The 26,059-nt window shown below is 42.7% G+C and overlaps 1 protein-coding gene across 4 annotated transcripts in view; it reads right to left on the bottom strand.

The window, feature by feature from the left end:
• LOC115135025 (attractin-like protein 1) overlaps positions 1-26,059 on the bottom strand; it is a 326,923-nt gene that overhangs the window by 109,880 nt on the left and 190,984 nt on the right. For all 4 annotated transcript variants that reach the window (XM_029669218.2, XM_029669216.2, XM_029669215.2 and 1 more), the window contains one exon: positions 5,728-5,806. In XM_029669218.2, coding sequence (XP_029525078.1) covers positions 5,728-5,806 — 79 coding nt within the window. The remainder of the gene's footprint in view (positions 1-5,727; positions 5,807-26,059) is intronic.

The raw sequence follows: 26,059 nt of genomic DNA, 5'->3' as shown, positions 1-26,059 counted from the left end.
TTAGATTATCAAACATCTAAATGACTACATTTGTTTACTGGGAGCAACTTCATCTATTGGAAATGTATATAATTGCTTTCAAATCTGGCTAGTTTGAGAATAGCAGGGAAAGTTAAAGAAAAACAAATAACCCTAAAACATTGAATTGAATAACATTTCTGGTCATTATGGAATGTTTTTGCAGCTCATACAGCTGACTATCTTTAAACCGTATTGTTTCTTTGCAGTCATCGATGCATTATGTGAACTGCTTTATGCAAAGAAATACGACCGTCTAATTTAAGATAAGGAACGTAATGGGAAATTGGTGCAATTATCATACAGATGCCAAAAGGTCAGAAGTGGACAGCCTTAACACGTTTCTCACCTAATATTACACACAACCACACACACAGTTTAATTAATGCCCACAAAATTCATGTTGCTCTTTTGAGGACGACAGCGGTTAAACTAAATTACAGGAATAAATCTGCATTTAATCAGAGAATTGGGCAACATCTGTCTGTGGTTTGGATTAGCAGTTGGGAGATTGGACTGGAGACTAGAGGGGGATGGAAGGTATTCTCAGAGGGAAGCTGGTGAGAGACATATGCACCACTTCCATACTCTCCAATCTGACTAAGCCCAATACATATTTTAGCTGTCTGAACATTTTAGGGGTAAATATGAGCCAATGCAAATGTAAAGAACACATTGTCTGTACAGCTACTTAAGAGAAGGGCAAATAAAGAGTGGGTATCAGACAACCAAATATGAATAGAACATAGGAGAGCGACGCATACATTTGACAATTAAATGAGAAGACCATTATCTATTCCTTTGTTTGTTTATTTATCAATTGTGAGAAGAGGCGCAAACTTAATGAGGTTAGTTGTCAAAATAGAGCTTTTTCACGGTCTACAGAGGGGCAACCCTATTAGGGGAATCATAGACGCCTGTACAAGCCGTCTTGGGCATCTTCATTAGAATTTCAAAGTACTTTTGAATGTTTGATCTCATATCCAAAAAGTATTGTTGGAAACGTAATTAGCATAAGCTTATTTCCACTCTGCTGGTTGTGATCCATAATTAACTCTGAAGAGATCCCATTTTCACCTTCTCTACAATAATCCCCCCAGAGTTTACCCTTAGGAGATGTGCTAACAAATGATATGCGCCTCTGTGAATACAATATAATTGTCAGTACAATGGAATTAAGTCAAATAATGAGACATTGGCCTACATTATTACTGTATAGTTGGGACTTGATCTATGCCCCCTATCATCTCTGTAATCCATTAGAAGATCACATATATAGATAAAATTGCATCCTTTATTGTTGAAAATAAAATGACAGAAACCTAGAGCACATGTGGTTTACATGTAAGTTAACAAACCAGTCCCCTAATCATCACAGAGGACCATTCCCCCATGGGTCTGTACAGTATAATTTAGAATATCATTTGTGGGGGGTTTCACTTATATAACCCTGGACCCCTCGCTTACAACCCATGAGAAAATATACTAATATACAAAAATGTACTAACAATCTTAAAGAGAAATGAGAACATTGAAAAAGAATAATGGCTGTTATTAATTAGGCCCATTTGGTCCTATTGACCCCAAGCATTCGAGGCACCTAGCATCAGAAATATATATTATATCTAATATCTGTAATAATATATCTAATATTATATCTAATAATTATTATCTGTAATACTATACATTGTATTATATCTAATATGTATTATCTGTAATATTATACATTGTATTATATCTAATATGTATTATCTGTAATACTATACATTGTATTATATCTAATATGTATTATCTGTAATATTATACATTGTATTATATCTAATATGTATTATCTGTAATATTATACATTGTATTATATCTAATATTTATTATCTGTAATACTATACATTGTATTATATCTAATATGTATTATCTGTAATACTATACATTGTATTATATCTAATATTTATTATCTGTAATACTATACATTGTATTATATCTAATATGTATTATCTGTAATACTATACATTGTATTATATCTAATATGTATTATCTGTAATAATATACATTGTATTATATCTAATATTTATTATCTGTAATAATATACATCGTATTATATCTAATATTTATTAGTATCCAACTCCATTCATTTGCATTGTGAAATTTCCCCTTGATGGTGTAGGGTAAGTGATGGAGGAAATGCTTCAGAAGAATCCTACATATCTAATCAAAGTTACGAGCTGCCAGCACTGACACCAGACAATGGCGTTTCACTTTCTGACTGTGACCACAGGCACACAGGTGCTAGAATGGTTATCACACTACCTTTACATAACATCTTTTTGACAGAAATTGTTTTCTTCATTTCACTACACGCCTCTCTGTTCCCACCCTGGTCATAAAACTGGGCTCCAACCCCCTGTAATATATGGGATGTGGTAAAATAACTAATACAGCTGGCTGTGTGTGATATCAGTACCACTGGACTCTAACCCATGGGTGACCTGCCATGTTAATGCTGAGTGTTGGCCTCCACAGAGTGGGGAGTGAGACACAGTGAATGCAGCATTGGAGCTCTTCTGTGATATGGGACTCTTCCTCATTAATAATGTAGACGTGTCCACAAGCAAGTGTGCTCTCACTGGGGAACAGGGCTAAACAAATACACGGATAGCCGGGTAAGAGGAGACTTTACAGTACACTGCAGATATCACCACCATTCATACTGGCATAAAGCTCTGTGTTATGGATTCAGATCTGCTGCATAAGTACAAACAGGAGTGCCATGCATGTACAGGGGCTGTATTTTATACTCCCAGTGGCCATCCAAACCACACACACATACACACACACACACACACACACACACTTCTACAACAGTAGATACAACAGAAAACACAACTTCCTATAGTAGGTCTAATCCAAACGTGGCAGAGAACTTTGAAGGACATGACTAAATCAATGTGGTCCCACTATAGTGGCAAGAAAAAGTATGTGAACCCTTTGGAAATACCTGGATTTCTGCATAAATTGGTCATCAAATTTGATCTGATCTTCATCTAGGTCAACACGATAGACAAACACAGCCCGCTAAAACTAATAACACAGAAACAATTGTACGTGTTCATCTCTTTATTGAATACACCGTGTAAACATTCACAGTGCAGCGTGGGAAAAGTATGTGAAAACTTGGATTTAATAACTGGTTGACCCTCCTTTGGCAGCAATAACCTCAACCAAACGGTTTCTGTAGTTGCGGATCAGACATGCACAACGGTCAGAAGGAATGTTGTACCATTCCTCTTTACAAAACTGTTTCAGTTCAGCAATATTCTTGGGATGTCTGGTGTGAACCGCTCTCGATGTCATGCCACAGCATCTCAATCGGGTTGAGGTCAGGACTCTGACTGGGCCACTCAGGTTGAGGTCAGGACTCTGACTGGGCCACTCAGGTTGAGGTCAGGACTCTGACTGGGCCACTCAGGTTGAGGTCAGGACTCTGACTGGGCCACTTAGGTTGAGGTCAGGACTCTGACTGGGCCACTCAGGTTGAGGTCAGGACTCTGACTGGGCCACTCAGGTTGAGGTCAGGACTCTGACTGGGCCACTCAGGTTGAGGTCAGGACTCTGACTGGGCCACTCAGAAGGTGTATTTTCTTCTGTTTAATCCATTCTGTTGTTGATTTACTTCTGTGTTTTGGGTCATTGTCCTGTTGCATCACCCAACTTCTGTTGACCTTCAATTGGCAGACAGATAGCCTTACATTCTCCTGCAAAATGTCTTGAAAAACTTGGGAATGAATTTTTCCATCGATGATAGCAAGCTGTCCAGGTCCTGAGGCTGCAAAGCAGCCCCAAACCATGATGCTCTCTCCACCATACATTACAGTTGGGATGAGGTTTTGATGTTGGTGTCCTTCCAAACAACTGTAGTTTCATCGGTCCAAAGAATATGTTGCCTGAACATCCAGGTGCACTTTTGCAAACTTCAGAAGTGCAGCAATATTTTTTGGGGACAGCAGTGGCTTCTTCTGTGATGTCCTCCCATGAACACCATTCTTGTTTAGTGTTTTACATATTGTAGACACGTCAACAGAGATGTTAGCATGTTCCAGAGATTTCTGTAAGTCTTTAGCTGACACTCTTGAATTCTTCTTAACCTCATTGAGCATTCTGCACGGTGCAGGACGGCCACTCTGAGGGAGAGAAGCAACAGGGCTGAACTTTCTCCATTTATAGACAATTTGTCTTACCGTGGACTGATGAACATCAAGGATTTTAGAGATACTTTTGTAACCCTTTCCAGCTTTATGCAAGTCAACAATTCTTAATCTTAGATCTTCTGAGATCCCTTTTTCAGGCAATGCTTCTTGTGAATAGCAAACTCAAATTTTGTGAGTGTTTAAGTGTACCTATCAGAGTCCCCTGTGAAATCTCAATGGATACCACAGAAACCGAGCACGTCACCATCTCAATTAAATCCACGCTGCTGTTCGCATTGATTTTAAAAGCCTAATGATGACTCGTTTAAGTTGGACATTTGTATGCGTGTGTTTATGGTACTGTTTCGCAGCCTGTGAAAAAAAGCCCAAAGTAAAGAGAAAGCATGAACACGTTGTGGCATCTGTTCTTTAAGTGATATATCACTCTATTCCACTTCATTTAGCATCACTCCATCAGAGTTAATTGGTTCATGAGGAGCAGTAATTAAGGGGGAATGGCCTTGTTTATTGCTGCGCTCCGTTCATTAAGGAGTGAGCCGTGTTTGCAGAACGGGTGACATTAACACACCCTTCAGAACAGCCAAGGGTCAAGTAGCTGACTTGGCACTTGTTCCCACTACATAGCTCAGCCACAAAATTGTCTATATCGTAAAAATTCACGAAAACAAAAAATGGTCTTAATTTAAGGTTAGGCATCAGGTTAACCATGTGGTTAAGGTTGTCTAGTCACTTTATCCCTGCCTACAGTATATGTATATACAGTGCATTTGGAAAGTATATTTTCACATTTTGTTACGTTACATTCCTTGTTATTATTTTGAAATGTTTATTATTTCTCTCTACAGCATGTGACAAATACAATTTGATTTTGATTTGATTTCTGACTTTGTGGCTGTGACGACCCTTGGCACTGGAGGGGGGAAATGGGACTTTGCCTGCAGGTGAAACTACTAGTGAACTGCGCACGTTGAGTATGGTACAGAATGTAATGGGGAGAGTACTACCATTACAAAAACATTCTGTAGTCGACCATCAGTCAGTTTCATTGAGGAGCTGGCCTGTTCACGTGTCCATGAAAAGGTGACGAGAGAATTTGGTCAATATTTCTAAAGCTGCCAAATATGCATATACTGTACCTGAAAGTCTTACCAATTATCACTATTCAAGATACATTGACACACACCGAGAGAGACACAGAGAGAGAGAGACACACCCAGAGTCTGAGTTGGTGAGAATAGAGCACCCTCTCATTTGCGTCGGTTTGAAGCTGGTGTTGTATGGTGTGCTCCACTTTTGGGCCGCATTCCAGGCAGACTACATTTCAGTTGCCTGCCAGATCTCCCAACACTCAACTACACCATAAGATTTAGTAATCTGATACCCGTCTGCTCAGTTGATGTGGCACTTACTGGTAGATGTGCACAGTGCAACTGAAAAGTCATCTGCCTGGAACACCACCATGGTTTCCAACGATTGCGACAGCTGAGGAGATTGACATATGACCTACCTCTCTCCTCCTGGACGCCCAGCACGTCTGTTTGACCTTCCACACCACCGCCGCCACCAGCAAAAGGGACAGGAAACAGCTGCAGGAGGACAACGGGACAACCAATCAATCAATTAGCTAATCATCCATTATGCTATCCATTCATTCTACTATTTTACAATCAACCCTAGCATTTTAATATTTCCTAATTCATAGAATTGGCATGATGTCACAAGAAGGGTCAGGAGCCATCTTCATGGTCTACCATGTGGGGTCACCACCTGTATTTAGCGGTCACATGACCAATCAAACACTTTCTAATAACGTTCAGTAATAACCATTTATAAGGCATTTATAAATAGTTTGATCACCATTTATTAATTTGTATTAATACGTGTAAATGTTAGGAAGCGCTATATATAGACAGTTATTCACACAACTTTAAAATGATTTCTAAATAATTAACAATTTTTTTAATAAAAAAGGTGTCCTTTTAAACCATTTACAATTCACTTTTTGCAGTACCTGAGCTCTAATCATACTTTAGAAATCATTTATAAATAGTTTAAATGGCCAGTGTAATCATCTCCCAGAATTACTTTGTCAATGGTTTAAATGGCCAGTGTAATCATCTCCCGGAATTACTTTGTCAATGGTTTAAATGGCCAGTGTAATCATCTCCCTGGATTACCTTGTCAATAGTTTAAATGGCCAGTGTAATCATCTCCCAGAATTACTTTGTCAATGGTTTAAATGGCCAGTGTAATCATCTCCCCGGAATTACTTTGTCAATGGTTTAAATGGCCAGTGTAATCATCTCCCAGAATTACTTTGTCAATGGTTTAAATGGCCAGTGTAATCATCTCCCAGAATTACTTTGTCAATGGTTTAAATGACCAGTGTAATCATCTCCCGGAATTACTTTTTCAATGGTTTAAATGGCCAGTGTAATCATCTCCCAGAATTACTTTGTCAATGGTTTAAATGGCCAGTGTAATCATCTCCCGGAATTACTTTGTCAATGGTTTAAATGGCCAGTGTAATCATCTCCCAGAATTACTTTGTCAATGGTTTAAATGGCCAGTGTAATCATCTCCCGGAATTACTTTGTCAATGGTTTAAATGGCCAGTGTAATCATCTCCCGGAATTACTTTGTCAATGGTTTAAATGGCCAGTGTAATCATCTCCCGGAATTACTTTGTCAATGGTTTAAATGGCCAGTGTAATCATCTCCCGGAATTACTTTGTCAATGGTTTAAATGGCCAGTGTAATCATCTCCCGGAATTACTTTGTCAATGGTTTAAATGGCCAGTGTAATCATCTCCCGGAATTACTTTGTCAATGGTCTAAATGGCCAGTGTAATCATCTCCCGGAATTACTTTGTCAATGGTTTAAATGGCCAGTGTAATCATCTCCCAGAATTACTTTGTCAATGTGTCAATGTACTTTGTAGATGATTTGGTTGCCTTTGCAACTTCTTTGACTGTTTTCATTTCTCCATGTGCCTGCATAGAGCGCTGCCTGTCTGTTTACCTTAGAGAAGATTACAAAAATGTCCGTCACAAGGCTAGCAGCACCGAACACTATAAAATAGACTTTAAGATTGAGTGGCTGGCTGCTGAAGTAAACCAAGTGAAATATGGGGAAATGGCATCAGTTGGACACCATCAATAACCCCAGGGAGCTAGCGCATTCCATAGAGTGGGTCAGGGAGAGTAGGAATGGCCATGCACTTCTGACAGAAAGCACTGTCACACAGAGTGACCCTAATGCCAATGACATCTGGAGGTTAGATCACACAAAGCCCGTCTTTCAACCACAGCTTTTACAAGTCCTTTAGGCCAACGCACCAAACCGCCAAGGCAGGAAGTCAATTAGAGACACTTGTGAGTTACAGTCCAAGACAATCACTATCTTTATAACGCCTTCCGTGTACAGCTAGAAAGAACCGCAGAAGCAATGACCACATCGTAAAGGGCTAAAGAGTTTTAATTATCGTGACATTTCCAAGCCAAGCCTGCTGAAAGGCTGTGGATATGCTCTCTTGTCACATGTTCTGGAAAACCACTAGTACATCAACTGTCAGAGAAATTGGCCTAGTTAGTAATATGTACCAAATACAGTCCTTTTCTTAATTGTTTTATTTATTAACTTTTATTTAAGCAGGGAGTCTGATTAAGACCAAGGTCTCTTCATCAGATGAGCCCTGCATGAACACGTCAATACACAACAATTACACTATACATATCTACACATCAATTACACAGTTATGAAAACTTAGGACACTAAAGAGGCCTTTCTACTGACTGAAAAACACCAAAAGAAAGATGCCCAGGGTCCCTGCTTATCTGCGTGAGCGTGCCTTAGGCATGCTGCAAAAAGGCATGAGGACTGCAGATGTGGCCAGGGCAATAAATTGCAATGTCTGTACTGTGAGACGCCTAAGACAGTGCTACAGGGAGACAGGACGTACAGCTGACCATCCTCCTAGTGGCAAACCACGTGTAACAACACCTGCACAGATTTTGTACATCCGAAAATCACACCTGCGGGACAGGTACAGGATGGCAACAACAACTGCCCGAGTTACACCAGGAACGCACAATCCCGCCATCAATGCTCAGACTGTCCGCAATAGAGTGAGAGAGGCTTGACTGAGAGCTTGTAGAACTGTTGTAAGGCAGGTCCTCACCAGACATCACAGGCAACAACGTCGCCTATGGGCACAAACCCACCGTCGCGGGACCAGACAGGACTGGCAAAAAGTGCTCTTCACTGACAAGTCGCGGTTTTGTCTCACCAGGGGTGATGGTTGGATTTGCGTTATCGTCGAAGGAATGAGCATTTTATACAGAGGCCTGTACACTGGAGCGGGATTGATTTGGAGGTGGAGGGTCCGTCATGGTCTGGGGCGGTGTGTCACAGCATCATCGGACTGAGCTTGTTGTCATTGCAGGCAATCTCAATGCTGTGTGTTTACAGGGAAGACATCCTCCTCCCTCATGTGGTACTCTTCCTGCAGGCTCATCCTGACATGACCCTCCAGCATGACATGCCACCAGCCATACTGCTCGTTCTGTACGTGATTTCCTGCAAGACAGGAATGTCAGTGTTCTGCCCTGGCCAGTCAGTGTTGAGCCCGGATCTCAATCCCATTGAGCACGTCTGGGACCTGTTGGATCAGAGGGTGAGGGCTAGGGCCATTCCCCCCAGAAATGTCCGGGAACTTGCAGGTGCATTTGTGGAAGAGTGGGGTAACATCTCACAGTATGAACTGGCAAATCTGGTGCAGTCCACGACGAGGAGATGCACTGCAGTACTTAAAGCAGCTGGTGGCCACGCCAGATACTGACTGTTACTTTTGACCCCGCCTTTGTTCAGGGACACATTATTCCATTTCTGTTCGTCACATGTCTGTGGAACTTGTTCAGTTTATGTCTCAGTTGTTGAACCTTGTTATGTTCACACAAATATTTACACATATTAAGTTTGCTGAAAATAAATGCAGTTGACAGTGAGAGAACGTTCTACATACACTAAGTTGACTGGCTTGGAAAATTCCAGAAAACAATGTCATGGCTTTAGAAGCTTCTGATAGGCTAATTGACATGATTGAGTCAATTGGAGTTGTACCTCTGGATGTATTTCAAGGCCTATCTTCAAACTCAGTGCCTCTTTGCTTGACATCATGGAAAAATCAAAAGAAATCAGCCAAGACCTCAGAAAAAAAATTGTGGACCTCCACAAGTCTGGTTCATCTTTGGGAGCAATTTCCAAAAGCCTGAAGGTATCACGTTCATCTGTACAAACAATAGTACGCAAGTATAAACACCATGGGACCACACAGCCGTCATACTGCTTAGGAAGGAGATGCGTTCCGTCTCCTAGAGATTAACATACTTTGGTGCGAAAAGTGCAAATCTGTCACGGTTTTCATATGGTGAAGGAGAGTCGGACCAAACTGCAGCGTGTCGATTGCGATTCATCTTTATTAAACAAACGTAAAACACAACAAAACACTAACACTACAAAACAATAAACGAAACGAAAACAGCCTATACATGTGTCTACTAACCTCTAACAAGGCCATCAAGACACTCACGACAATCACCCACAATACAACCAAAGAATATGGCTGCCTAAATATGGTTCCCAATCAGAGACAACGATAAACACCTGCCTCTGATTGAGAACCACTTCTGACAGCCATATACTTTCCTAGAACACCCTACTAAGCTACAATCACACTAACATACACACCAAAACCCCCAGACAAAACACACCACAATACAAAAACTCCATGCCACACCCTGGCCTGACCCAATACATGACGAAAAACACAAAATACTTAGACCAGGGCGTGACAAAATCAATCCCAGAACAACAGCAAAGGACCTTGTGAAGATGCTGGAGGAAACAGGTACAAAAGTATCAATAGCCACAGTAAAACGAGTCCTATATCGACATAACCTGAAAGGCCACTCAGCAAGGAAGAAGCAACTGCTCCAAACCCGCCATAAAAAGCCAGACTACGGTTTGCAACTGCACATGGGGACAAAGATCGTACTTTTTAGAGAAATGTCCTCTGGTCTGATGAGACAAAAATAGAATATATATATATATATATATATATATATATATATACACACACACACATCAATTACACTATACATACATATATACACACATATATATACAGTGGGGCAAAAAAGTATTCATTTAAGAGGAGCCTCTTAAAGAAGAAGTTACAGGTCTGTGAGAGCCAGAAATCTTGCTTGTTTGTAGGTGACCAAATACTAATTTTCCACCATAATTTGCAAATAAATTCATAAAAAATCCTACAATGTGATTTTCTGGATTTTTTTCTCTTTTTTTTTTCTTCTCATTTTGTCTGTCATAGTTGAAGTGTACCTATGATGAAAATTACAGGCCTCTCTCATCTTTTTAAGTGGGAGAACTTGCACAATTGGTGGCTGACAACTCCTCTAGCTCCACAATGAAATAGGGTGCAGGCCGGGCAGCAGGCTATTAGCCAGCCTGCCAGCATAGTGGAGTCTGCCACTAGCATAGTCAGTGTAGTCAGCTCAGCTATCACCATTGAGACCGTGTCTGTGCCTCGACCTAGGTTGGGCAAAACTAAACATGGCGGTGTTCGCCTTAGCAATCTCACTAGGATAAAGACCACCTCCATTCCTGTCATTACTGAAAGAGATCATGATACCTCACTTCTCAAAATAGGGCTACTTAATGTTAGATCCCTTACTTCAAAGGCAATTATAGTCAATGAACTAATCACTGATCATAATCTTGATGTGATTGGCCTGACTGAAACATGGCTTAAGCCTGATGAATTTACTGTGTTAAATGAGGCCTCACCTCCTGGCTACACTAGTGACCATATCCCCGTGCATCCCGCAAAGGCGGAGGTGTTGCTAACATTTACGATAGCAAATTTCAATTTACAAAAAAAAAAAATGACGTTTTCGTCTTTTGAGCTTCTAGTCATGAAATCTATGCAGCCTACTCAATCACTTTTTATAGCTACTGTTTACAGGCCTCCTGGGCCATATACAGCATTTCTCACTGAGTTCCCTGAATTCCTATCGGACCTTGTAGTCATTGCAGATAATATTCTAATCTTTGGTGACTTTAATATTCACATGGAAAAGTCCACAGACCCACTCCAAAAGGCTTTCGAGCCATCATCGACTCAGTGGGTTTTGTCCAACATGTCTCTGGACCCACTCACTGTCACAGTCATACGCTGGACCTAGTTTTGTCCCATGGAATAAATGTTGTGGATCTTAATGTTTTTCCTCATAATCCTGGACTATCGGACCACCATTTTATTACGTTTGCAATTGCAACAAATAATCTGCTCAGACCCCAACCAAGGAACATCAAAAGTCGTGCTATAAATTCACAGACAACACAAAGATTCCTTGATGCCCTTCAGACTCCCTCTGCCTACCCAAGGACGCCAGAGGACAAAAATCCGTTAACCACCTAACTGAGTATCTCAATTTAACCTTGCGCAATACCCTAGATGCAGTTGCACCCCTAAAAACTAAAAAAATGTCTCATAAGAAACTAGCTCCCTGGTACACAGAAAATACCCGAGCTCTGAAGCAAGCTTCCAGAAAATTAGAACGGAAATGGCGCCACACCAAACTGGAAGTCTTCCGACTAGCTTGGAAGGACGGTACCGTGCAGTACCGAAGAGCCCTTACTGCTGCTCGATCATCCTATTTTTCCAACTTAATTGAGGAAAATAAGAACAATCCGAAATTCCTTTTTGATACTGTCGCAAAGCTAACTAAAAAGCAGCATTCCCCAAGAGAGGATGACTTTCACTTTAGCAGTGATAAATTCATGAACTTCTTTGAGGAAAAGATTATGATTATTAGAAAGCAAATTACGGACTCCTCTTTAAACCTGCGTATTCCTCCAAACCTCAGTTGTCCTGAGTCTGCACAACTCTGCCAGGACCTAGGATCAAGAGAGACGCTCAAGTCTTTTAGTACTATATCTCTTGACACAATGATGAAAATAATCATGGCCTCTAAACCTTCAAGCTGCATACTGGACCCTATTCCAACTAAACTACTGAAAGAGCTGCTTCCTGTGCTTGGCCCTCCTATGTTGAACATAATAAACGGCTCTCTATCCACTGGATGTGTACCAAACTCACTAAAAGTGGCAGTAATAAAGCCTCTCTTGAAAAAGCCAAACCTTGACCCAGAAAATATAAAAAACTATCGGCCTATATCGAATCTTCCATTCCTCTCAAAATTTTTTAGAGAAGGCTGTTGCGCAGCAACTCACTGCCTTCCTGAAGACAAACAGAAATGCTTCAGTCTGGTTTTAGACCCCATCATAGCACTGAGACGGCACTTGTGAAGGTGGTAAATGACATTTTAATGGCATCGGACCGAGGCTCTGCATAGACCTTAGTGCTGCTTTTGATACCATCGATCACCACATTCTTTTGGAGAGATTGGAAACCCAAATTGGTCTACACGGACATGTTCTGGCCTGGTTTAGATCTTATCTGTCGGAAAGATATCAGTTTGTCTCTGTGAATGGTTTGTCCTCTGACAAATCAACTGTACATTTTGGTGTCCCTCAAGGTTCTGTTTTAGGACCACTATTGTTTTCACTATATATTTTACCTCTTGGGGATGTTATTCGAAAACATAATGTTAACTTTCACTGCTATGCGGATGACACACAGCTGTACATTTCAATGAAACATGGTGAAGCCCCAAAATTGCCCTCGCTAGAAGCATGTGTTTCAGACATAAGGAAGTGGATGGCTGCAAACTTTCTACTATTAAACTCGGACAAAACAGAGATGCTTGTTCTAGGTCCCAAGAAACAAAGAGATCTTCTGTTGAATCTGACAATTAATCTTAATGGTTGTACAGTCGTCTCAAATAAAACTGTGAAGGACCTCGGCGTTACTCTGGACCCTGATCTCTTTTGAAGAACATATCAAGACCATTTCGAGGACAGCTTTTTTCCATCTACGTAACATTGCAAAAATCAGAAACTTTCTGTCCAAAAATGATGCAGAAAAATTAATCCATGCGTTTGTCACTTCTAGGTTAGACTACTGCAATGCTCTATTTTCCGGCTACCCGGATAAAGCACTAAATAAACTTCAGTTAGTGCTGAATACGGCTGCTAGAATCCTGACTAGAACCAAAAGATTTGATCATATTACTCCAGTGCTAGCCTCTCTACACTGGCTTCCTGTCAAAGCAAGGGCTGATTTCAAGGTTTTACTGCTAACCTACAAAGCATTACATGGGCTTGCTCCTACCTATCTCTCTGATTTGGTCCTGCCGTACATACCTACACGTACGCTACGGTCACAAGACGCAGGCCTCCTAATTGTCCCTAGAATTTCTAAGCAAACAGCTGGAGGCAGGGCTTTCTCCTATAGAGCTCCATTTTTATGGAACGGTCTGCCTACCCATGTCAGAGACGCAAACTCGGTCTCAACCTTTAAGTCTTTACTGAAGACTCATCTCTTCAGTGGGTCATATGATTGAGTGTAGTCTGGCCCAGGAGTGGGAAGGTGAACGGAAAGGCTCTGGAGCAACGAACCGCCCTTGCTGTCTCTGCCTGGCCGATTCCCTCTTTCCACTGGGATTCTCTGCCTCTACCCTGTTACGGGGCTGAGTCACTGGCTTACTGGGGCTCTCTCATGCCGTCCCTGGGGGGGTGCGTCACCTGGGTGGGTTGATTCACTGTTGTGGTCGGCCTGTCTGGGTTGGCGCCCCCCTTGGGTTGTGCCGTGGCGGAGATCTTTGTGGGCTATACTCGGCCTTGTCTCAGGATGGTAAGTTGGTGGTTGAAGATATCCCTCTAGTGGTGTGGGGGCTGTGCTTTGGCAAAGTGGGTGGCGTTATATCCTTCCTGTTTGGCCCTGTCCGGGGGTGTCCTCGGATGGGGCCACAGTGTCTCCTGACCCCTCCTGTCTCAGCCTCCAGTATTTATGCTGCATTAGTTTATGTGTCGGGGGGCTAGGGTCAGTTTGTTATATCTGGAGTACTTCTCCTGTCCTATTCGGTGTCCTGTGTGAATCTAAGTGTGCGTTCTCTAATTCTCTCCTTCTCTCTTTCTTTCTCTCTCTCGGAGGACCTGAGCCCTAGGACCATGCCCCAGGACTACCTGACATGATGACTCCTTGCTGTCCCCAGTCCACCTGGCCATGCTGCTGCTCCAGTTTCAACTGGCCTGGGCCCTAGGACCATGTCCCAGGACTACCTGACATGATGACTCCTTGCTGTCCCCAGTCCACCTGGCCATGCTGCTGCTCCAGTTTCAACTGACCTGAGCCCTAGGACCGTGCCCCAGGACTACCTGACATGATGACTCCTTGCTGTCCCCAGTCCACCTGACTGTGCTGCTGCTCCAGTTTCAACTGTTCTGCCTTATTATTATTCGACCATGCTGGTCATTTATGAACATTTGAACATCTTGGTCATGTTCTGTTATAATCTCTACCCGGCACAGCCAGAAGAGGACTGGCCACCCCACATAGCCTGGTTCCTCTCTAGGTTTCTTCCTAGGTTTTGGCCTTTCTAGGGAGTTTTTCCTAGCCACCGTGCTTTTACACCTGCATTGTTTGCTGTTTGGGGTTTTAGGCTGGGTTTCTGTACAGCACTTTGAGATATCAGCTGATGTACGAAGGGCTATATAAATAAATTTGATTTGATTTGATTTGACAAAATACTTTTTTACCCCACTGTATATATATATATACACATATACACACACACATCAATTACACAGTTCATGAAAAGCAAAACACAATCATAAACAAACACATTCTTCAGTAAAAAGGAAAACTGTGTGGTACATACTTCTAGTTTTCACCATAACCATTTGTGTGCAGGCAATATTGTGTAAACTTAGATATGGCATAAACATTTCTGTGGCAGGTCTGATTAAATATGACCATACGTCAAGCATAGTCTATGACCGATTTCATCACAAATGTCTTAAAACTGTGGGAAAATAAATAAATGATAAAGTCTCACAACCCTATGATGGCTGTAGCTCCATATTGCTGGCAGGAGTGTAACTAGGATGCTTGGGAACAGACTCTTCCTCTCCTCCAACACCACTCATTGGCTTAGCCATATTTCAAAACACAATCAGCCCAACATTCCACATCAAATCTATTAATTCAGCCAGCAGTTAATCCCAAACGGGGCGACTTACTGCAGTTATAGGGAGAGAAGAGGGCTAACTGTTGCTATTCTATAGGTATTATGGGGAGGAGAGCGTGAAAGCTGATTCCACTCCCTGTTGTTGAGCATACTTTTCTTGGGGTATCTTATACATTAATGGCTTTAGCTAAGTCATCTGCAACCAATGAGTTTGAATGGATATACACGGAGTGTACAAAACATTAGGAACACCTTCGTAATATTGAGTGGCACCCCCCTTTGCCCTCAGAACAGCCTCAATTCTTCGGGGCATGGACTCTACAAGGTGTCGAAAGCGTTCCACAGGGATACTGGCCCATATTAACTCCAATGCCTCCCACAGTTGTGTCAAGTTGGCTGGATGTCCTTCGGGTGGTGGACGATTCTTGATACTGAAACTGTTGAATGTGAAAAACCCAGCAACGTTGCAGTTCTTGACACACTCAAACTGGTGCGCCTGGCACGTTATTTAAGTGTGAACCCCTGGTACCATTAATGCTAATTAGTGCTAGTTTGACCACCAGAGGGCATCTTTGAGAAGCATTTGATAGCCTTCAATAATGGCTGTACTAGAGAATGCGGGCACGCGGAAGACCGGGGTTCAATTCCCTGACGGGGAGGAAGGAGCAGGCTTTCCTTGTTAATAAGAATTTGTTCTTAACTGACTTGCCTAGTTAAATAAAGATTACAGTAAGAGCATAATATTTCAACCCTCACTAATACCCAAACTGAGAATCAGTGAAAATAAAAATCTCACTGATTTATCAAGACCAGTCCCCTTGTCTCAGAGCAGCGCAAAACAGTGCTAAAATAGTTGTCGGCTTTTTCTTCAAATCATATTGCTTCTAACTTCAATATTCTCTTTAAATAAATAAGACCTACACCACTTTTAACAGCACATTACTCAACACTAGTGAGACTCATGCCGCCTACGGCATGCCTACATTATATCGAAAAATATGACATGACTCTCCGCAAATAATTACATATAGAGGATTGGAGGATATTTATGTAATTCACTGATATTTATTCCCATAGTAATTCTTTATGGATCCATAACTAAATAAACATCAGCATTTTGAAAGAGTATTTTTATCATTATTTTATTAATGGAAGCATAAAGATGCCATTGTTAGTTACATTGTTTTAGTTTGAACATGCAGACTGGCACTAAGAACAGAACAGCGGGAACGTTTCCCTAGTCAGCTCCATTATTAGTGCAATGTGCAAGTGTGGCGGGGTGGGGGTCCACCCCCTCCCCCATGGGCTAGGTCGGTCTTCAGGTCGCGGCTCTGCAGCCCATCCCGTGCCCCCTTCCCTCGTGCCTTGAACCTCGCGCGCTTTCAGTGGATACAGTTGGAGAACTGCAAGGCAGTTGTCCTGCTAATAACAGTTAATAATATATCTGTGAGAATATCTAACAGACTTTTATATAATTCTAAATGAATAATAATAATAATTGCTCTGTTTAAAAAATAACAATAATTTAGAGATTATTTTGTTTGCAAAGAATGTAAACATAGTTACTAATTTGTAAATAAAGCTTGTTTGTTATTTAGAATGATTTATTTCTGTTTTTAGAGGGAGAAAAAACAAAAACCTACAGCCACCTCATGGGTCTCCAAGCTGAGGCCGCCAGTGTGTTAGACCGTCGGGCCACTCAGGTGCTGTACAACGTGATCGTTCGGGAGTGGCCTACAGTTCTAAGAGCAAAATAATCCTAACAAAATAAAATAATAAAAACTTTAGTGTAAACAACAGTTCTAGTAAGTATTTGTTTAATTTTTTTATTTCACCTTTATTTAACCAGGTAGGCTAGTTGAGAACACGTTCTCATTTGCAACTGCCACCTGGCCAAGATAAAGCATAGCAATTCGACACATACAACAACAGAGTTAGACATGGAATGAACAAAACATAGTCAATAATACAGTAGAACAAAAGAAAACAAAAAGTCTATATACAGTGAGTGCAAATGAGGTAAGATGAGGGAGTTAAGGCAATAAATAGGCCATGGTGGCGAAGTAATTACAATCTAGCAATTAAACACTGGAATGGTAGATGTGCAGAAGATGAATGTGCAAGTAGAGATACTGGGGTGCAAAGGAGCAAGATAAATAAATAAATACATACTGTATGGGGATGAGGTAGGTAGATAAATGGGCTGTTTAGGTACAGGTACAGTGATCTGTGAGCTGCTCTGACAGCTGGTGCTTAAAGCTAGTGAGGGAGATATGAGTCTCCAGCTACAGAGATTTTTGCAGTTTGTTCCAGTCATTGGCAGCAGAGAACTGGAAGGAAAGACGACCAAAGGAAGAATTGGCTTTGGGGGTGACCAGTGAGATATACCTGCTGGAGCGCGTGCTACGAGTGGGTGCTGCTATGGTGACAAGTGAGCTGAGATAAGGCGGGGCTTTACCTAGCAGAGACTTGTAGATAACCTGTAGCCAGTGGGTTTGGCGACGAGTATGAAGCGAGGGCCAACCAACGAGAGCCTACAGGTCGCAATGGTGGGTAGTGTATGGGGCTTTGGTGACAGAACTGATAGCACTGTGATAGACTGTACCCAGTTTGTTGAGTAGAGTGTTGGAGACTATTTTACAGATGACATCACCGAAGTCGAGGATCGGTAGGATGGTCAGTTTTACGAGGGTATGTTTGGCAGCATGAGTGAAGGATGCTTTGATGAAATATAGGAAGTATAATTTTGGATTGGAGATGCTTAATGTGAGTCTGGAAGGAGACTTTACAGTCTAACCAAACACCTAGGTATTTGTAGTTGTCCACGTATTCTAAGTCAGAGCCGTCCAGAGTAGTGTTGCTGGACGAGCGAGCAGGTGCGGGCAGTGATTGGTTGAATAGCATGCATTTAGTTTAACTTGCGTTTAAGAGCAGTTGGAGGCCATGGAAGGAGGGTTGTATGGCATTGAAGCTCGTCTGGAGGTTAGTTAACACAGTGTCCAAAGAGGGGCCAGAAGTATACAGAATGGTGTCGTCTGCATAGAGGTGTACCAGAGAATCACAAGCAGCAAGAGCAACATCATTGATGTATACAGAGAAGAGAGTCGGCCCGAGGATTGAACCCTGTGGCACCCCCATAGAGACTGCCAGAAGTCCCGACAACAGGCCCTCCAATTTGACACACTGAACTCTATCAGAGAAGTAGTTGGTAAACCAGGCGAGGCAATCATTTGAGAAACCAAGGCTGTCGAGTCTGCCAATAAGAATGTGGTGATTGATAGAGTCGAAAGCCTTGGCCAGGTCGATGAATATGGCTGCACAGTAATGTCTCTTATCGAGGGCGGTTATGATGTCCTTTAGGACCTTGAGCGTGGCTGAGGTGCACCCATGACCAGCTCTGAAACCAGATTGCATAGCGGAGAAGGTACGGTGGGATTCGAAATGGTCGGTAATCTGTTTGTTAACTTGGCTTTCGAAGACCTTAGAAAGACAGGGTAGGATAGATATAGGTCTGTAGCTGTTTGGGTCTAGAGTGTCACCCCCTTTGAAGAGGGGGATGACCGTGGCAGCTTTTCAATCTTTGAGAATCTCAGACGATACGAAAGAGAGGTTGAACAGGCTAGTAATAGGGGTTGCAACAATTTCGTCAGAAAATGTAAGAATGAGAGGGTCTAGATTGTCTAGCCCGGCTGATTTGTAGGGGTCCAGATTTTGCAGCTCTTTCAGAACATCAGCTATCTGGATTTGGGTAAAGGAGAAATGGTGGGGGCTTAAGCGGGTTGCTGTGGAGGGTGCCGGGCAGTTGACCGGGGTAGGGGTAGCCAGGTGGAAAGCATGGCCAGCCATAGAGAAATGCTTATTGAAATTCTCAATTATAGTGGATTTATCGGTGGTGACAGTGTTTCCTATCTTCAGTGCAGTGGGCAGCTGGGAGGAGGTGTTCTTATTCTCCATGGACTTTACAGTGTCCCAGAACTTTTTGAGTTTGAAAAAGCTAGCCTTAGCTTTCCTAACTGTCTGTGTATATTTGTTCCTAACTTCCCTGAAAAGTTGCATATCACGGGGGCTATTCGATGCTAATGCAGAACGCCACGGGATGTTTTTGTGCTGGTCAAGGGCAGACAGGTCTGGAGTGAACCAAGGACTCAATCTATTCCTAGTTCTAAATTTTTTGAATGGGGGCTTACTTATTTAAGATGGTGAGGAAGGCACTTTTAAAGAATAGCCAGGCATCATCTACTGACGGGATGAGGTCAATGTCATTCCAGGATACCCGGGGCCAGGTCAATTAGAAAGGACTGCTCGCAGAAGTGTTTTAGGGAGAGTTTGACAGTGATGAGGGGTGGTCGTTTGGTCGCAGACCCATTACGGACGCAGGCAATGAGGCAGTAATCGCTGAGATCTTGATTGAAAACAGCAGAGGTGTATTTGGAGGGCGAGTTAGTTAGGATGACATCTATGAGGGTGCCGTGTTTACGGATTTGGAGTTGTACCTGGTAGGATCATTGATAATTTGTGTGAGATTGAGGGCATCAAGCTTGGATTGTAGGATGGCCGGGGTGTTAAGCATGTCCCAGTTTAGGTCACCTAGTAGCACGAGCTCAGAAGATAGATGGGGGGCAATCAATTCACATATGGTGTCAAGGGCACAGCTGGTGGCAGAGGGAGGTCTATAGCAAGCGGCAACAGTGAGAGACTTGTTTCTGGAAAGGTGAACTTTTAGAAGTAGAAGCTCGAATTGTTTGGGTACAGACTTGTATAGTAATACAGAACTCTGCAGGCTATCTTTGCAGTAGATTGCAACACCGTCCGCTTTGGCAGCTCTATCTTGGCGGAAAATGTTATAGTTAGCGATGGAGATTTCAGGGTTTTTGGTGGTTTTCCTAAGCCAGGATTCAGACACGGCTAAGACATGCATGTTGGCAGAGTGTGCTAAAGCAGTGAGTAAAACAAACTTAGGGAGTAGGCTTCTAATGTTAACATGCATGAAACCAAGGTTTTTACGGTTACAGAAGTCAACAAATGAGAGCACATGGGGAGTGGGAGTGGAGCTAGGCACTGCAGGACCTGGATTAACCTCTACATAACCAGAGGAACAGAGAAGAAGTATGATAAGGGTATGGCTAAATGCAAAACGAACTGTCCGTCTAGCACGTTCGGAACAGAGTAAAAGGAGTAGGTTTCTGGGCACGATAGCATAGATTCAAGGCATAGTGTACAGACAAAGGTAAGGTCGGTTGTCTAGAGACATTTAAACCAGGTGATGTCATTGCATATGTAGGAGGTGGAACAACACGGTTGGTTAAGGCACATTGAGCAGGGCTAGAGGCTCTACAGTGAAATAAGTCATACTGAAGTTGTGCACAATTATCCGTTTCTATTTAGGTTTATGTTGACAATTCACTATCAGTTAGAGACACAGTAGGACCAAAAACCATAATCAGTGCTCTAACTCCCCCTTGCGCTGGTCTGGCGCAATAAAGTGGTGGCGCAGGGTACCGTACTAAACCACAAATGACCTCTAAGTCTAAGCTCGCAACTTTTAAAGGAGGAACCACTGTAGCTTTCACCTGGATTCACCTGGTTAGTTTACGCCATGACTCAGTGTATGTATAATTGTGTGTGTATGTGTGTGTGTGTGTGTGTGTGTGTGTACGGAGGGGCTGAGGTTCAGTATAGTGGATCGCATGAACATGGGGAAGGGGTTTAAAAGACATCACAATCACTGGAGAACATAGCAGAAAACACCAGTAGAAAACTATGCGATCAGTACCAAATCCTCAGCACACAGTCCACAAATTACCAAAAGAAATAAAGCCCAATTTCATCTCTACACCATAGGCTGATTTCTAAGGGAGACCAAACAGTGGATAAGACGATCCCAATGGTTTACCTTTCTATCTGTGACACAGAGCACACGAAGCAGTGTTGTTTGTCACACTGCCTGGAGTATCCCTCAGGTCGCAGTGGCACAGTGTTGATACATTTTGAATTAATTGGGACAGCTGAAAGAGGCTTAATAGCCACTTAGCTTTGTATATTGTCTCTGTGCTGAACTTGAGCGAGAAAAGAAGCAGAGATGATTGCTAATCAGCTGAGAGAGAGGAAAAGAGTAATTGGACCAAACTGAACTGCAATGTCACCAATTCTAGTAGCATTGAGGCTGAAGAGGAGAAGCACCATAAACGCTCCTTCAATATTAAAATTGTTCTTGCTCATTTAGGGAACCGCTCTGAAAAGGGTGAATGATAGAGAGCAACCACTCTTCAGATAAAAGCTGGTCAAATTAGTTTTTAGCAGTTAATCAGAGTCTTTTGAGCCTTGTTCACATTCGCAGTTTGAAGTGATTCAATCCATTTTTTGGGGTGGCATATCTGATTCGAATCCGTTCTTTTTCCTGCAGTCTGAACAGCCAAAAAGCACATGGATTTTGATATTTCAAGCCACCTTCGTAGGTGGTCAAATCTGATTTGTTTGCCATCAAGTGGTTTATCTTGTTACTTGGTAGCTACTCTGTTGACAGACTGACAAGAACATGTGGTCGCTAACTAGCTTGTTAATCGTTTACAAACAAATGAGTGACTGTGCTACAGTACCTACCTAGCTACAGTACCTACCTAGCTACAGTACCTACCTAGCTACAGTACTTACCTAGCTACAGTACCTACCTAGCTACAGTACTTACCTAGCTACAGTACCTACCTAGCTACAGTACCTACCTAGCTACAGTACCTACCTAGCTACAGTACTTACCTAGCTACAGTACCTACCTAGCTACAGTACCTACCTAGCTACAGTACCTACCTAGCTACAGTACCTACCTAGCTAGCTGACTGCCCTGTGGCTAGTCAAAAATGTATTGTTTTGAAAGTTGGATCATCTAATATTTTGAGACTTTAAAAGTGTTCTTACACTATGATTTTGAACATTCAAGGCAACTGGGAGACGTTCCTGGCAGGCATTGTTGTCACCATAGCTTGCTACATAACTGATAAGTGATAAGAAGCACGAGCACCACCAACAATTTGCCTATGACAACTAGAGTAGCCATGTCAGAAAATGACTGCTGTCTGAACACACACAAATCCGATTTGGTCACTTGTAACTTGCTGTTTAGTCAGTATTCTAAAAACGGATTTGAAAAACAAAACTGACTTGAGCTTTAAGGCCTGCGGTGTGAACAAGGCTTTAGATTGCTACTCCATGTTGAGAGTTTAGTGGGAGGTTAAAATGAAGTGAGAACCTTTCAACCTTTTTTCCCCACACATTAGTTTTTTTTCCTTCTCCTGCGTGCACGTGTTAAATATAAGCATGATGTACTGTAGTAGATAGGTGATTCTGTGACTTAAATGACAAATAGTGCAAATATAGCGAAAGTGTTTCCCCTCATGTGTCCAGCCTTTTCTCATCCAAACTTCTCCTTACTCAGACAACCAAAATAATAAAGTACATTTATAAATACCAAGGACGGATAAACAAATCTGGTCTTCAGCTATGGAATCCTGAATGCTGGTTAAAAGCACATTCCACAAGTTACCGCTGGCTAAATCTATGATGTTAAAATGCCTATTTGCGCAATCAGGCAATTTATAAACTCCACTGTCTCATCAGCCCTACCAGGCAAGTTATAAACTCCACTGTCTCATCAGCCCTACCAGGCAATTTATAAACTCCACTGTCTCATCAGCCCTACCAGGCAATTTATAAACTCCACTGTCTCATCAGCCCTACCAGGCAAGTTATAAACTCCACTGTCTCATCAGCCCTACCAGGCAAGTTATAAACTCCACTGTCTCATCAGCCCTACCAGGCAAGTTATAAACTCCACTGTCTCCTCAGCCCTACCAGGCAAGTTATAAACTCCACTGTCTCCTCAGCCCTACCAGGCAAGTTATAAACTCCACTGTCTCATCAGCCCTACCAGGCAAGTTATAAACTCCACTGTCTCATCAGCCCTACCAGGCAAGTTATAAACTCCACTGTCTCCTCAGCCCTACCAGGCAAGTTATAAACTCCACTGTCTCATCAGCCCTACCAGGCAAGTTATAAACTCCACTGTCTCATCAGCCCTACCAGGCAAGTTATAAACTCCACTGTCTCCTCAGCCCTACCAGGCAAGTTATAAACTCCACTGTCTCATCAGCCCTACCAGGCAAGTTATAAACTCCACTGTCTCATCAGCCCTACCAGGCAAGTTATAAACTCCACTGTCTCATCAGCCCTACCAGGCAAGTTATAAACTCCACTGTCTCATCAGCCCTACCAGGCAAGTTATAAACTCCACTGTCTCATCAGCCCTACCAGGCAATTTATAAACTCCACTGTCTCATCAGCCCTACCAGGCAATTTATAAACTCCACTGTCTCATCAGCCCTACCAGGCAAGTTATAAACTCCACTGTCTCCTCAGCCCTACCAGGCAAGTTATAAACTCCACTGTCTCATCAGCCCTACCAGGCAAGTTATAAACTCCACTGTCTCATCAGCCCTACCAGGCAATTTATAAACTCCACTGTCTCATCAGCCCTACCAGGCAAGTTATAAACTCCACTGTCTCATCAGCCCTACCAGGCAAGTTATAAACTCCACTGTCTCATCAGCCCTACCAGGCAAGTTATAAACTCCACTGTCTCATCAGCCCTACCAGGCAAGTTATAAACTCCACTGTCTCATCAGCCCTACCAGGCAAGTTATAAACTCCACTGTCTCATCAGCCCTACCAGGCAAGTTATAAACTCCACTGTCTCATCAGCCCTACCAGGCAAGTTATAAACTCCACTGTCTCATCAGCCCTACCAGGCAAGTTATAAACTCCACTGTCTCATCAGCCCTACCAGGCAAGTTATAAACTCCACTGTCTCCTCAGCCCTACCAGGCAAGTTATAAACTCCACTGTCTCATCAGCCCTACCAGGCAAGTTATAAACTCCACTGTCTCATCAGCCCTACCAGGCAAGTTATAAACTCCACTGTCTCATCAGCCCTACCAGGCAAGTTATAAACTCCACTGTCTCATCAGCCCTACCAGGCAAGTTATAAACTCCACTGTCTCCTCAGCCCTACCAGGCAAGTTATAAACTCCACTGTCTCCTCAGCCCTACCAGGCAAGTTATAAACTCCACTGTCTCATCAGCCCTACCAGGCAAGTTATAAACTCCACTGTCTCATCAGCCCTACCAGGCAAGTTATAAACTCCACTGTCTCCTCAGCCCTACCAGGCAAGTTATAAACTCCACTGTCTCATCAGCCCTACCAGGCAAGTTATAAACTCCACTGTCTCATCAGCCCTACCAGGCAAGTTATAAACTCCACTGTCTCCTCAGCCCTACCAGGCAAGTTATAAACTCCACTGTCTCATCAGCCCTACCAGGCAAGTTATAAACTCCACTGTCTCATCAGCCCTACCAGGCAAGTTATAAACTCCACTGTCTCCTCAGCCCTACCAGGCAAGTTATAAACTCCACTGTCTCATCAGCCCTACCAGGCAAGTTATAAACTCCACTGTCTCCTCAGCCCTACCAGGCAAGTTATAAACTCCACTGTCTCATCAGCCCTACCAGGCAAGTTATAAACTCCACTGTCTCATCAGCCCTACCAGGCAAGTTATAAACTCCACTGTCTCCTCAGCCCTACCAGGCAAGTTATAAACTCCACTGTCTCATCAGCCCTACCAGGCAAGTTATAAACTCCACTGTCTCATCAGCCCTACCAGGCAAGTTATAAACTCCACTGTCTCATCAGCCCTACCAGGCAAGTTATAAACTCCACTGTCTCATCAGCCCTACCAGGCAAGTTATAAACTCCACTGTCTCATCAGCCCTACCAGGCAAGTTATAAACTCCACTGTCTCCTCAGCCCTACCAGGCAAGTTATAAACTCCACTGTCTCATCAGCCCTACCAGGCAAGTTATAAACTCCACTGTCTCATCAGCCCTACCAGGCAAGTTATAAACTCCACTGTCTCATCAGCCCTACCAGGCAAGTTATAAACTCCACTGTCTCATCAGCCCTACCAGGCAAGTTATAAACTCCACTGTCTCATCAGCCCTACCAGGCAAGTTATAAACTCCACTGTCTCATCAGCCCTACCAGGCAAGTTATAAACTCAACTGTCTCATCAGCCCTACCAGGCAAGTTATAAACTCCACTGTCTCATCAGCCCTACCAGGCAAGTTATAAACTCCACTGTCTCATCAGCCCTACCAGGCAAGTTATAAACTCCACTGTCTCATCAGCCCTACCAGGCAAGTTATAAACTCCACTGTCTCATCAGCCCTACCAGGCAAGTTATAAACTTGATCTCCACTATAAAAAGCATCTAGACATTATCTCACATTTCTTTTAGACTAACATTTCCTTTTCAACAGCGGAGATTTGTACAAACCTTGCCGTCTGTCTCTCCGATATTTGCAACATTGGTTCAATATTAAAATTCGACTTTGTCTCAGGCCTAACAACACTCTGTGTCAATATATCCTTCAAACACTGGCTTCTCTGGCATCAAAACTTAAATAAGCCCCTGTTTCCCCAACTCCAGTCCTCCAGAACTTACAAACAGAACACATTTTTGTTGTAGCACTAGACCAACAGACCTAATTCAACTCATCACTGGCTTGATGATTAGTTGACAAGTTGAATCAGGTGTGCTTGTTGAGGGCTACAATGAATA

This window comes from Oncorhynchus nerka, linkage group LG10 (assembly GCF_034236695.1).
Source record: "Oncorhynchus nerka isolate Pitt River linkage group LG10, Oner_Uvic_2.0, whole genome shotgun sequence".
In the NCBI taxonomy this organism is placed as follows: Eukaryota; Metazoa; Chordata; class Actinopteri; order Salmoniformes; family Salmonidae; genus Oncorhynchus; species Oncorhynchus nerka.
Note: the sequence above shows the minus strand (reverse complement) of the source record. Positions and strands in the feature narration are given on the sequence as shown.